Genomic DNA, 14,023 nt, shown 5'->3' on the forward strand with positions numbered 1-14,023 from the left:
GAAGTTCCTTTTTTGGTCTCACTCATTCCCAGACCGAAATCGATTCAACCTGATCAAAACTGGACTGAACTGACCATTTGATTCTTCTATTTGACATTGCCAAAGAAAATACATTGTAATAGCAACAATTGAAAGAATCCAATTAAGATCATTTGAGTTCAACATGATGAGCAAACAGAGTCAAACAAGTCAAGCAAAGAATTAGCATGGAGTGATTCGGTACATAACCCTAGAGGCCCCGTTGCCATAGAATGAAATTTTGCTTCCACGTTTGTAGCCGGAATATTGATGAACGTAGGAGGGTATTGATGAACCCAAAGGGGAAGTGAATTATTCTATTTCCTTGGTTGCCAGTAGTGTAGCAGGAACATTGCTACTTCCTATTACAAGTGTAGACTTGTAGCTGCAAAATTTTTTCCATTGCCATATATGTTTGGAGAAAGAAAAAGACAAAAATAATAGTTTTTTATATATTAATTGATAGGATCAAAAAGAAATTTTTTTTTTTTTTTTAAATATTAGAATTGGCCTGATACAATTCGATATGGCTGATCAATATTAATATCGGCACTGACACCGACACTAGTATCTAAAACCTTGAGGGGGGAGGATATGTCCAATGGTGAGATGCTTAATGAGGGTGGGAAAGGGCAGAGAATTTTTTAATTTGAAAGCTTTGACTTTAGTTTTGGTGAGAACCCCGTCCGACAATAGTCACCCCTATGGTTTGTGAACAAATATTTTTTTAATGAAAATAAAAAAGCAAATTAATTAAAGGATAAAAGAATGCTGCCAAACTGTGTAGTGTACGCTAAAGCCTTCCTATGTCTATCTCTGTCATCTCTCGTATGAAATTACAAATCTATATTTTATTGTGAGAAGAGATAGACCCAGGGAGGGGCAAGCTTATGCTATGCAGCCGGACAGAGAACTCAATCCCTTAATTAAATAAGTGTAGCAATTGTTCATAATCTCATTAGAAACTCGTTGATTAAAAAAGGAAACATCTATGAGAACATACAATCCCTTGGCCACATTGTGGCTTCGTTTGGTTGCAAAGGAAATTGAAGGGAAGGGAAGTGAAAATTCTAAATGTAATAATGAAACTTTTGTAATCGTTACCCCCACATGGTTATGTACTAATTTCAAATAATTCTATATTTGATAATTAAATTTTATTTTACTTTTCATTTAAATTTCTTATATTTGAAAAATAATATAAAAATTACATCTAAAAAATGTCAAAACTATAAATTTGATTTTAGTTGTTCATGCAATTCACTTCCCTTCCCTTCAATTTCCCTAGCAACCAAATGGAGCTTGTGTAAACAATTGGTTTTATTGAAAAATGTGGGGGAACTAATGGAAAATTATCACCTCAATTTGCGTGCCCGTCAATTTCCTCTAATAGAGAGATGTGGACCTCACCCCAGTAATGTGTTCAGGCTGGGCATAGGGTAGTCATCCCCTCCCCCATTAGATGAAATTGAAGAAATTGACGGACAAGTAAATTGAGAGGATAAAGATCCCTAATGGCGATGTTTTACTCTGTTGGACTTGGACCTACCTTAAATGGAGAAACAGACAAATCTGTACTAAGTGGCAGTTGAATATTCCAAGAGTTTAGAGGTCATAATAAGATTTCTTTCCTTGAGGGGCGGATCATAGATTTAGTTCACCGTATAATAATGGTATTGATTGCTGCCGATATTTATATTGATACGTATCAACTATCAGTCATATCAAGCCAATGTAGGATAAAAAACCGATTCAAAATGCAGTTTTCCGGTTTTGGAGATTTAATTCGGGAACCGAGCAAGGTTGTTACCCAATTATCCTCCATATATTAATTAATTTGATCTTCCTTTCCAACACGCCATAATAAGCCTGCCTGAAGAACCTTTTGATCCTCCAGAATGTTGCTCCAAGGCCAAGTAGGTGGGTGCCCAAGTTTTGCAAAGTTCAGCCCACAAACGCCAAGCTATTTTGCATGATAAAGACAAGTTTTGGAGAGTTGGATTACGAAATCCGAGTCGTACTCTCTCTTTGGAGCAACATAATTATTTCCAGGAAATTCAATGTGTTTTAGTCTTCCCGTCTTTATCTACCCAAAGGAAATTCGTCGTAACACGCCACACATAGTTATGATTGGATGCAGGAAATTTGAAATGTAAACATGCAAAATTCGAAAGTGGGAGTGCAACCATATGGGACCTTGAGAGTACGAGAAAATCAAAATTTCAGCTTTGAGTGAGTGTTGGAGCTGAAGGTCAATGAAGACTTTTTTAGACTTATAGCTTGCCCAGAAGCTTTGTAATATAGATCAAGACAGTCTTTTAGAGAGCATATTATTGAGAGATTAACTTCAAGAAAATACAAACAGTCATATGCAAAAAGCAAATGAGATAGAGATAGGCCTTAGTTACGAACAGAACTCAATATCTTAGAGCACAAGATGAAAAGGGCTGGTGAGAGAGGGCCTCCTTGGCAAATGGACCCTAATTGGTTGAATTGCATGCATTGCATCATTAATCGGAATTTTGTATTTCCTGTTTGTAAACATGACATGACCATCCCAACCCACTTTTTTGGGAATCTGAATCGCAACAACATTTGTTTTTTTTTTTTTTTTTGTTCGATTAGGATACAATTGAGTGATTGTCATGATCCATGGGCCAAAATAAGGCCTCATGGAAGTTATATAGTTTTTGGTGATTTTCACTGCTAATAATGCTTTGATCGTTATTGAATTAGAAAACCAAAAGTTTATCATGTTGAGAATAGGTTGGCATAACTTGATCGATAAAAGAAATTAGTGTTGATATCAAGTCTCATAGTTGATCAAGAAGTATATAGCTCACCTATCTACTGACGAGATTAAATATAAAATAATAATATTTAATTATTAAATCAGATGAATATATCAATTCCAATAATCTCCCACTTATACATCAAAATCAATTGTACACATATTTTACACCCATGTTATAAACATGTCTCTCAAATACATTCAGTGGGATCTGAAAAATTATTCCTCGAGTAAATTTTTGCAATGGCAATATCAACTTGTCGGGCAATCCCTTAAATAAAATAATACTTTTATTCTACATGCTTATCTTTTGATGAGCTCTTGACTGTTTTAACTTGTGCAATACTTCACTTCCCTTCCCTTAGTGTCACAACTCACAATACAATAAGTTGCTTCACTAGCTCAGGAAAGACTTCTAGTTCAGTCAAGAACTTCATCAACCGAACACCTTCTTTAGTTGCTTCTCCAATCAGCAGAAATTCTTCTCTCAACATGAGTTAGAAATAAGACATCTCTTTCCTCTGCACTCAAAACAGCAAGAATATGAAAATACAGACTCACACTTTTTTTCTCTATCTACGGGAGGTTATAGCAGTCAGGCATTCATTCTCTCTTCTTGCAGTAGGATATGCCTTTCAATATACCACCCAACTGCTTCTTCTCACTTTTGTTCTTCGTTACTTAAACTGTTTATTCGGTTGAATTGTATCAATGTCGATTCCCTTCAGCTTCGTGACCCATTGAGTGAGTGAAGTTCACGAAGCCTTGCAATCTCGGCTCGTTTCATGGCTTGTTCGGCGATCTCAGAGAGCTCACTGTAGGTGTTCTTGTCAGCAAAGATGTCGGTGGTTTCTGGAGGTTGGAGCCCGTGAAGTGTCCTTTGAGCAACAGCCCATTGTGCTTCTCTTTCCTCTATGCCAAAATCCTTCTTGTTGGTGAAGGCAGTCTATGGTTCAAGAACAAAGCAAAACAATTAATCAAGTAAAAAAAACCGCATAGCTCATCAAGAAGTGTTGGAATCATAACAATAAGGGAAAATGTTCCCCAAAATGGGCAGCTTCGAAAGGAATCTCCAAGCAGGAACCAAAATATCTGCCACACTAGCCTCATGTTAAATTTTAGAACCAAATTTAATCAAATAAATACCTTACCATTTATTGGCCTTTATCCTCATATTTTCCCATGACATCTATTGTTACTCCGGAAACTATTGTGCACTCTCCTCTATTCTTAGATTTATTCAAAACCTGTTTTAGGCCAACTGAAAAATTCCAATTGGTCTATAACTTTACATGTGAGCAGGGGACATCGGGTTCAACCTATCTACAAAATTTGGACCACACTTGAATAACTGTTGGGAGGAAGATATTCAGGTGCCTGCATGGAGATCATTTCCAAACCGCCTGCTTAGGGAACCCTCACCCAATAGATAAAAATGTACCTTGTTGTCCAAGTTATTCCAGGCCTTTCCACTGAGGACGTAGCGGATTGCAAACTTGCAGACGTCGAGTGGGACATAGAAAACGATACTGTAAAGCCAGATGACTCCAGCCCAACCCCAGCCACAACCCTGAATGAGTGCAAAACCCCAGTTGGCGTAGACAGCTATCAGAGTTGCCACCTGAGGAGTGACGACATCAGATTGGTTTAGTATAAAGACACAAGAAAAACATGTCTCCACTCATCATGAAGTTATAGTGTTGCATTCAACCAACAGTACAGTTCCCACTGATTTGGAAAAGCTTAGGACAATGAGTCTTACCAATTGAGCAATTAAAAATGCGACCACCAAGAGAATTCCAGGACGTTCAAGGTAGGACCAGCCACGAGACCGAGTGACAAAAATGAGGGCCTGGCTAATAATACTGACTTGTAGGTACAAGGCCGACATCATTTCGTTATTTGAATTACTTATTGTTCTAACCCCGAATTTCGCCTGTGCATCATCATCAAGATCAAATGAATACACATGGGAAAGAAATTGGTTTAGAAATCTGCAGACAAAGCAGAGTTAAACTTCTTAATTACCTCAAAGAAATTTGTTCTGCTCATCAACCAGAAAAATAACACTGTCATCAATGCCAAGTACGTTCCAAGCACGATTCCAGTTGCAAAGATTTCCTTCAATTTCCAACTGTCAGGCAATGGAGATGGTGTCACTCGATCCTTTGAGATTGTCATGATCGTACCTAAAGGTAAAATAGCAGAATGGATCAACATCACAATTAGAATGACGAGCAACCAAGGAGACTTTTAAACTAATTTTAAAACTTAATTTGCTTGATAAAATCTCACCGTCATTTAGAATGGCGATGATCAAAACCATGAAGGGAGAGAAGTCAAACTGCCAGATCAAAGCAATAAGCAAGAAACCCAACTACACAATCACAAGTAAGACAAACAGCTCAATCAGTAACCATCTTCAGAAATACTCAGAATCTGAAAACCATTAGCCTGCATTTAAAAAACTTACCACAATACGGATTGTGATTGAAACTGCATAAATCTGCAAAGATTAAAAAAGCATGAATCAGTACTCTTTGTAAGGTAAAAGAAATTGATGCATGGAAATAGGAAAAGAAGATGACAGAAACTAACTGTGTAATTCTTCATCCTTTGGAAAATTGTTCTGCTGGTCAGCACAGCACTGATAATAACACTCAACCCAGGTTCAGTTAGGACAATGTCAGAAGCACTTCTAGCAGCATCAGTTGCATCAGCAACAGCGATACCAATATCGGCCTTCTTCAAAGCAGGGGCATCATTAACACCATCTCCAGTCATACCACAAATGTGCTTCATGTCCTGCAACCTCTTTACAATTTCGTATTTGTGCTCTACAACAAAAGTTTGAAGAGGTGTTAGATCCAATTTTTAAGATCTATATGGTACTGGACAAGGCCGGCAGTAGCAGGTATGCATTACGCGACCAACCTGGAAATACTCCTGCAAAACCGTCAGCTTTCTCAATCAACTCATCTACGTCAACGCTGCCAACATTTGCATCCTTCTTGTCACCAAGCAGTGAAGAGGAAGGATACATGTTACTTCCCATTCCAAGCCTCCGCCCAGTCTCCTTTCCAATGGCAAGTTGATCACCTGAAGAATGAAATACAAGTAAAATGAAAACTAGCAACGTATAAAAGGGATTAAATGATAATTATAGGAAAAGGAAGATCAATCTGACTTACCAGTAATCATCTTAACATTCACACCAAGGTGAAGTGCCTTGCGGATAGTTTCTGCACTATCATGCCTGGGAGGATCAAAGAGAGCCAACAAACCAACAAACTGCCATGGGCTCCCTGGACTGTCCTTGCTTTTCTCTGGCACTTCCTGGGAACAAATAACAATATAGAAACAATGAGGGGTATTTCAATTCACTCAGAAGAATATATATATATATTTATGTCAAAAACCACTTACCTGTCTTGCAACAGCCAAGGATCGAAGCCCACGCTCAGCGTATTTATCAATCACAGAATGAACCTTCTTCCTCATGTCCGGCTTGGCGTTGCAAAGGTCCAATATCTATTTTTGGAAACAAATAGATTAGTGAATTGCTATTCAACCTTATCATAACCTCTCAAATTACTAATCAATAGATGACCAGAGGACAAAGTTACCTGCTCAGGGGCACCTTTGCTGGCCCGATGCCACTTGCCGTCGGAATCAATGTAGGTCAAAGCAGTTCTCTTGTCTACAGGGTTGAATGGGAAGAAATGCACCTCCTTAATGCCTGCTCGAGCCTGCACCAAAATGCAAGATATACCAACATATATTAAAAACTTGTCAATATGACATTTCTTCCAGTGTAAACTAAGAAAGAGGTAATTAAAAGAGGGGGGAGGGGGGAAGCCATACCTCCTTTGGGTCTGGGAGGGTATTAACAATAGCACCATCAATTGCATCTTGATTTTCAGTCCTTGATGCCCTAGCTGCGTACAAGATCACTTGATTCTTCTCCACACCCTTTGTGAACACCTCAATGAGATTTGTGTCAACAGTCAACTTGTTGAGGGTCAGGGTACCAGTTTTGTCACTGCAGAGGACATCCATACCAGCCATCTCTTCAATGGCAGTCATTCTCTTGGTAATGGCACCCTGTTGTGAAAGCTTGTGTGACCCAATAGCCATAGTCACAGACAACACAGTGGGCATAGCAATGGGGATACCACCAATGAGGAGAACCAAGAGGTTGTTAATTCCATTCCTGTATGGCCTGCGCTGAATTGGATACATGACAATGATCTCGACGACTATACCGACGGCGATGGAGACTATACAGAAGTTACCGATGGCAGTCAACACCTTCTGAAAGTGACCAACTTGGTTGGTGCTGTCAACCAGATGGGCTGCCTTACCAAAGAAGGTATGGATACCAGTGGCAATGACAACAGCTTCAATTTCTCCCTGTTTGCAAGTTGAACCAGAGTACACCTCATCATGTGGGTTCTTTGTGACAGGGAGGGATTCTCCGGTCAAAGCAGATTGATCAACCTTTAAAGGATCACCTTCTAGGAGACGAGCATCAGCAGGGATGATATCTCCCAATTTGACGCTGACAATGTCTCCAGGAACCAGAAGAGCAGCTTCTTGCTCACTCCATTTTCCATCTCTAAGGAGCTACAAGAAGGCAAACACAAAATCATCAATTGGATGATGACAAGAGAACAAAAACGGACCTATATATCTAAGGACTCATGTTTCTGCTAATGTGTTTACCTTAGTTTTGGGGGCAAGGTTAGCCATCAAAGCTGCTGCAGCGTTACCGGCATTGTTTTCCTCAATGAAACTAATTGTGGAGTTGATGACCAGAAGGACAACAATACCCACGAAATCCTGCCAATCTGGGGGTTGGCCACCACCGTTTGCTAAAGCAATAGCCATTATAGCTGCGGCTTCCATGACCCATGATAGAGGGTTCCACATAAACCCCAAAAATTTGAGGATCTTGCTCTCGTTTTTCTCTTCTAGCTTGTTGGGTCCGAATATCTGAAGCCGACTTTCTCCTTCGGCGGTCGTGAGACCTTCCCTCGAACATTTCAATGTCCCGAAAACTTCCTCAATGGGAACTTTTTCCTGTGAATAATAGGAAGAAATCCAATAAGCTCAGTACCTACCCCTTATGGTTGAAGCACAAATTGAATATGGTTTTCACTTTCTTAAAGCAATTGGCCCATCAGTTCAGTTTGCAATAGTTAATATGTTAAAAAAAAAAAAAAAAAGGAGAAGGCCTTCCTATGGCGGTTAGGCCCATCCATCCCCTTCCGACTCCCTGTGTCTGTTGTTTATTTACTAGGTAGGAAACAGAAATTGTAGGCATGTTTGTTTTAGAGAGCGGCTTCAAATTTAGGCAAGAAACCAGAAATCCTGCACTGGATCGGGAATTAGATTCTTATCACGGGTAAAAATGTAAAAATAAAAACCTTAGTATTTTTTTTTATATTTACCCACAAAAAAAGATTCAAACTGATCTGGGCCGATTTGAATTGGATCGGTATCAACCGATATCTATACCGTATCCGATATTCCGATCCCAATTACTAATAAATATCTAAATCCCACTGGTCCTGGAGACTTGGACTGCAGTTGAAACAGATCAGACTGAAAGATTGAATAACAAATTTTTATAATAACTGTTTGTTGACAAATAAATTTATCAGTACTGTTTCCATGTATTCCTACTTTTACAGTTTTGAGAACCATCAGAAGTTTTAAATTGTGTTTCCAATTTGATCGAAGAAACTCTTCATCACACAAAAACAAGTTCGAAAGAAAAATACTCAGTGGAAATCGAGAAAATCAGTCAATCAGAATAATAAATCAAATCGTTTTCCACTTCCAATTAATTTATAGTTCAAAAAACCCCCAAAATTACAATTCCAATGTATCAAATACTAACTAACAGATCGAACACTCAAATTAAATCAGCTCCTGAAAATCTATGTATCTATCTATCTAATTGCCACAAGTCTCAATTGAATCGTCGGATCGGAAAAAAAAAAAAAAACAAGAAGAAAATCAAAGAAGTATACATTGATTGAATAGTTACAGTAGCTAGGAAGAATGAATCGTTTACCAGGTCAACATTCTCCTTATTAATTTCCTCCAAGCTGATTCCACCCATCTTCGCCGGCGGCAGCAGCAAAGGAACTCAAAGAGATACTCACACAGAGTAAAATCAAATCGTTAATGAAGAGAAACAGCTACTACGGCCATGCGAAACCTCGATCGTCTCTCGTTAAGAGCGAACGAAGCTTTGCTCCGATAGAAGAATGAGAGAAGCTCCACACAACTGCGAATTCACTCGGACTCTCTCCCTCCTTCTTATACCTTCTTCATTGGCTGACCCCACCCTCTCTCTGCATTCCTTCTACGAGTGACGTGGCGGTTCATGCCGTGACGTGTCCGTGCAGCACGCCATGGGTTCTTGGGTAGTGCTAAACCTTCTTTTTTTCTTTTTTTTTTTTTTTCTCCTCTCATGCCGTTCCATATGCCGCATGCTTCCTGGGACTACTATTAGTCAGCGTGGCATGGTTCCATTCGCTCTGTCTTCCCACAAATCTTTTTCTGTTCTTCCGAACATAACCTAGCCAAATTAAATGTTGGAGGGTTGACCTCCAAAAAAGACAAATGGTGAGGGACCCATTAGATTTGTCAACCGTGGCATGAAACTTCAGCTTTTTCCTTTCTATCCTGAGAATCCTCCACTGTTTGGCTCCGTTTCTTTCAACATGGAAACTTTTACTGGCCAAATTTTACTTCGGCTCCGTTTCTTTACACCGCAAATTGTACTTCGTATATCCAAATTTTTACGTGTTGAAATTTTTTTTAATGTTTTTTTTCATTAAAATAAAAAATATTAGAACATTTTTTAACATTTAAAATTTCACATCTAAATTTTTTGAAATGAAAAATTTCAAGTAAAAATTTCTAAGTAAAATTTTACATTAAAACTAACGGAGCCTCGTAACATTAGAATACTTTTTTGATTTCAACATTTAAAATTTGACATGTAAAATTTTATGTTGAAACTAACGGAACCATACATAAAAATTGAAAAATATAAACTACTAGCTAAACAATTCTTATCTCTAGCCCATTGAATGGCTCCCACATTCATTCTCTGAAATTAGATTCTTATCGGTGTGTGTTATAGCGTAAATAAAACATCTGGTTTTCTTGCCGTTTCTTGTATTGGAAATTTTCTCGTTTTTTGGAAAAGAGAGAATGGACTGAAGGATTGGTATCATATGATATTTTCTATGACACTGACATTGATAGGTTCAAAAAGTGTTGAGAGAGAGATTTTCTTTTTGACTTCCAGAAGGTGATATTAATTATAATCTTACTTTGTTCTCCTTTTAATATGATGCATAATTATTATTTTTTTCAATGAGGGTGATAATTATCAGAATAAAATATGCACACGTACAATGGTACCTTTTGATAAAGACATAAATGATATATCACTTGACATTTGGCTCCCCTAGTCAATGATATTCTTCAGCTCAAATCTGCCTTCATATCTTGTATTTTCACTCATGTTTCCAGATATTGTAACAACATTGCTGATACTCTGGCCCGGAAGGCCTTATCCGTGTCGAGTTGGATTGTATGGCCAATGGATTTAGAATCTGTGTATCTCTGAGTTCACGAGCTTCACTCGTATAAATAATTAAATCTTTTGTTACTAAAAAAAAATGTTATATCATTTTTAAAAACCCTTTTATACCCTTATCTTAAATAATGTTTAGGAATAAGACAATGGGTAATTAAAAGAAGGTGTCAAGTTCTAAATACACCTATAATGGTATAATTTATTATTTATTTCTTTATTTTTTGTAAGCTATAGAGGTATTATTCAGACACTTTTAAATATAAGAAAGAAAAAATAAACAACTTTAAAATTAAAAAACTAGTACATTGTCTTCCACTACACACATTAACTTAGTCTCCCAAGTGGTTGCTTGCTCCACACAACACAAACATTAATAGTTTAGGTTTACAAGAAATTTTTACCACCATACATTTAAATGTTTAGGACAAAGATTTCATACACGGCCGTGTCCCCTCTCACGTGGAGTTGGAAAACTCATAAACCCGCCACCCCTATCAAAGCCTCAAAATTCTCACCTTTTCACATGCACGACTTGCACAACCGTGTATGAAAACTGTCATCAAATATTTAATATACTAAGATATTTTAAGAAGACAATCGAAAAGATCTAGGGGTCTGCTAGAATGATGTCCATTGTGCTATCCATCTATATAACTCTGAATTGTCAATCCACACACAACTACCTCTCTATATCCCTGTGCTCTTGTGTGGTGGTGCATATATACCTTGTAGGACACTTTTGGCCTTTGATGTCAACAAAAACCCTGACATACCAAGACTCATATAAACGGAATAAAAAAAATGTATTATAGAACACTATAAAAGCCCATGCACTATGATAAGACCTAGGATCAAAATCATCATCACGGATGAGAACATGTTGATCATCAAAAGGCAAAACAGGGTATTCAACTAGGGACATGACATCATCTTGTGTAAAAGAAGGTGCAAAAGATGAAAAGAGAAGAGCAGCCTCAGCAGACCACCTATAGATCAACTTAATAGCAGGCACTAGTGAAGGGCAATTTTGCTGAAATACATCAATTCCGACATTAGGGGTGTCAAAACCTAGCCCGAACCAATAACATCAATCGAAAGACATGGATCGAACCAAACCAATCCATATCATACTGTTTTGGATTGGGGTATGATGAGACCGATTGAAATAGGACTGCATCGAACTAACCGATATCCACTTCGAAAATCGATCTAAATGAAATAAAAAAAAAAAAATCATTGAGTATGAGGTTATGAATAGATGAATTGATTATCCATTGGTTTCAATACTAGTGAGAAAGTTTCTGGTTGTAAGGGGAATTGTTACAATCAATGAGTATGAGATTATGAATAAGAAAATTGATTTGTAACAAAACTTCAATTGATCTCTTTGTTTAGTATACAAAATTAGTTGGATAGTTAAATGAATTGTTTGATAGTAGGGTTCATTTTGTGATTTCAATTTAGTTATTATAGACATTGAATTTTATCACCCCCTGGCGATGATGACAATAGGACACGAACAGACATCGGTATCTCTCTCAAAGAATGACTCTTGTCCCTACACCTAAACCAAATCACACTAACATCCCTAAAATGACTTATAAGACCCTTTTACCAAACGCTGAAGGAGGTACTGTTCACATTCCCCAACCACGGGAGACAAAAACCCAAAAAGACTAAACCCATAGGCCCAGACAGAACCCCAGTACTAGAGGAGCCCATTTAAGGTCCAAAATCAAGGAAAATTGGCACTGTGCCCCCACGGCACCGTGGGGACCCACCACGTCACCACTGTACTTTTTCCACGTCGTCGTAAAGGGGTGTGACATCAGCCTGCTGACGTCATCCACGACACCGTGGAAAAGTCCCCCATGGCGCCGTGGACATCTCCACGACGCCGTGGAGGACTTATCTGGCCCAGCTTGTGGGACACTCCCCCCTATAAATAGGAGGGTCCCCCTCCCCTCATTTGACAGAGTTTTTCAGGCAGAGAGACCCTCCCAGCTCATTTTTTTATCCCTTTTTTCTCCCGATTCTCTCTCTCTTGAGCGTCTGTTGGAGCAAGACTCCAAAGGTATGGGTAGATCCTTCAATTACCCACTCGAGTAAAGAGCGGTTCTTATCCCGCAACTTCGTTATCCCGTCAGTGTATGGATAACGAAAATCCCCCTTCATAGCCGTTATTCTGTCTGCATACAGATAACGAGAATCCCTTATAGAGCCGTTACTCTGTCTGCATACAGATAACGAGAATCCCTTATATAGCCGTTACTCTGCCCGTAGTCTGAGTAATGAAACCCATCTCGTATAGTCCTTACTCTGTCCGATAAGAGAGAGGCAAGTCGATTGTCCGTCTCCACCTGAGCCATGGGACATCACATATTTCGTACTAGGTGCATTTTCATTATTTTCTCGTATTTCTTGACAGATATTTGTCTCTTTCCTTCTTAGTATTTTTGGCATAATGTAGACAATTAAAGTAATTCGTTTTAGTGTACATAGTAAATGATTTTTCTTTCTCTATCATGGTTAGTACATCATAACTTAGCTTTGCATGTTAGTATAGAATATATTATTAAGGGAGAATATTAAAAAACAAACATCTAACAGAAAGACCGATTTATTCGAGCGAGGTGGGTGCCTAACACCTTCCCACTCTCGTAACCTGACTACTTATCTTGAATCTCTGACCAGACCATATGGAATCACGTAGCCCTTTTCGCTAACTCCGGATGGGGCCACACCCATTGGGTCCTAGGCCCTAATCCTAGGAGGCGACTTCATTTCTTTATGAAGTATGATCCCAATCCCCATGATGATATGTTGAAACGATACGCCGTTATTCATCGAAGCCAATCTTTGTGGCCATAAGGCTGAGGAACCCTCGTCCCGAGGACCACGGTACTTACAGTTATCTTTCCCTTACAATGATAAACAATGATTTCGCTACAAACTATATTTCTCCATTGATTTCAAGATTAGTTATCTTCCCCTTACAATTTATTCCTATTTGTTCTGATTACAACATGAACACATCAAACCAATTTCCCTAATCCATCCTGGTTGTTTACTTGTTTGACTTAGGGAAGATGATTTGAAGTATTTTTATTGAATCTGTCCTCACTCCATGTTATGAACATAAGATTTCATTATGGTCTAAGCTCGAAAACAAACTAATCTAAACCGGTATTAACCAGATAATAAAAAACCGAAATAAGCTAAAAGCGTACCGGACTGAAACCAAAGTTCCTTGTTTTGGTCTCACTCATTCCCAAACCGAAATCGATTCAACCTGATCAAAACCGGACTGAATTGACCATTTGACTCTTCTATTTGACATTGCCAAAGAAAATACACAGTAATAGCAACAATTGAAAAAATCAAATTAAGATAATTTGAGTTCAACATGATGAGCAAATAGAGTCAAACAAGTCAAGCAAAGAATTAGCATGGAACAATTTGGTACATAACCCTAGAGGCCCCGTTGCCATAGAGCGAAATTTTGCTTCTACGCTTGTAGAAGGAATTATTGATGAACGTAGAAGGGTATTGATGAACCCAAGAGGGGAAGTGAATTATTCCATTTCCTT

General features: G+C 38.3%; 1 protein-coding gene and 1 pseudogene across 1 annotated transcript; both read right to left on the reverse strand.

The window, feature by feature from the left end:
* Positions 1–3,533: 3,533 nt before the first annotated feature.
* Positions 3,534–4,700, reverse strand: LOC122668246 (plasma membrane ATPase 4-like). Its single transcript, XM_043864836.1, has 3 exons — positions 4,572–4,700; positions 4,251–4,430; positions 3,534–3,755 (listed from the first exon to the last, which is right to left on the reverse strand). Exons 1-3 carry the CDS (start codon positions 4,698–4,700, stop codon positions 3,534–3,536), a joined length of 531 nt encoding a protein of 176 aa, XP_043720771.1.
* Positions 4,701–4,794: 94 nt separating this feature from the next.
* LOC122668015 lies at positions 4,795–8,966 on the reverse strand (annotated as a pseudogene).
* Between the last annotated feature and the right edge of the window lie 5,057 nt (positions 8,967–14,023).

Source organism: Telopea speciosissima, chromosome 7 (assembly GCF_018873765.1).
Source record: "Telopea speciosissima isolate NSW1024214 ecotype Mountain lineage chromosome 7, Tspe_v1, whole genome shotgun sequence".
NCBI classification, from domain to species: domain Eukaryota; kingdom Viridiplantae; phylum Streptophyta; class Magnoliopsida; order Proteales; family Proteaceae; genus Telopea; species Telopea speciosissima.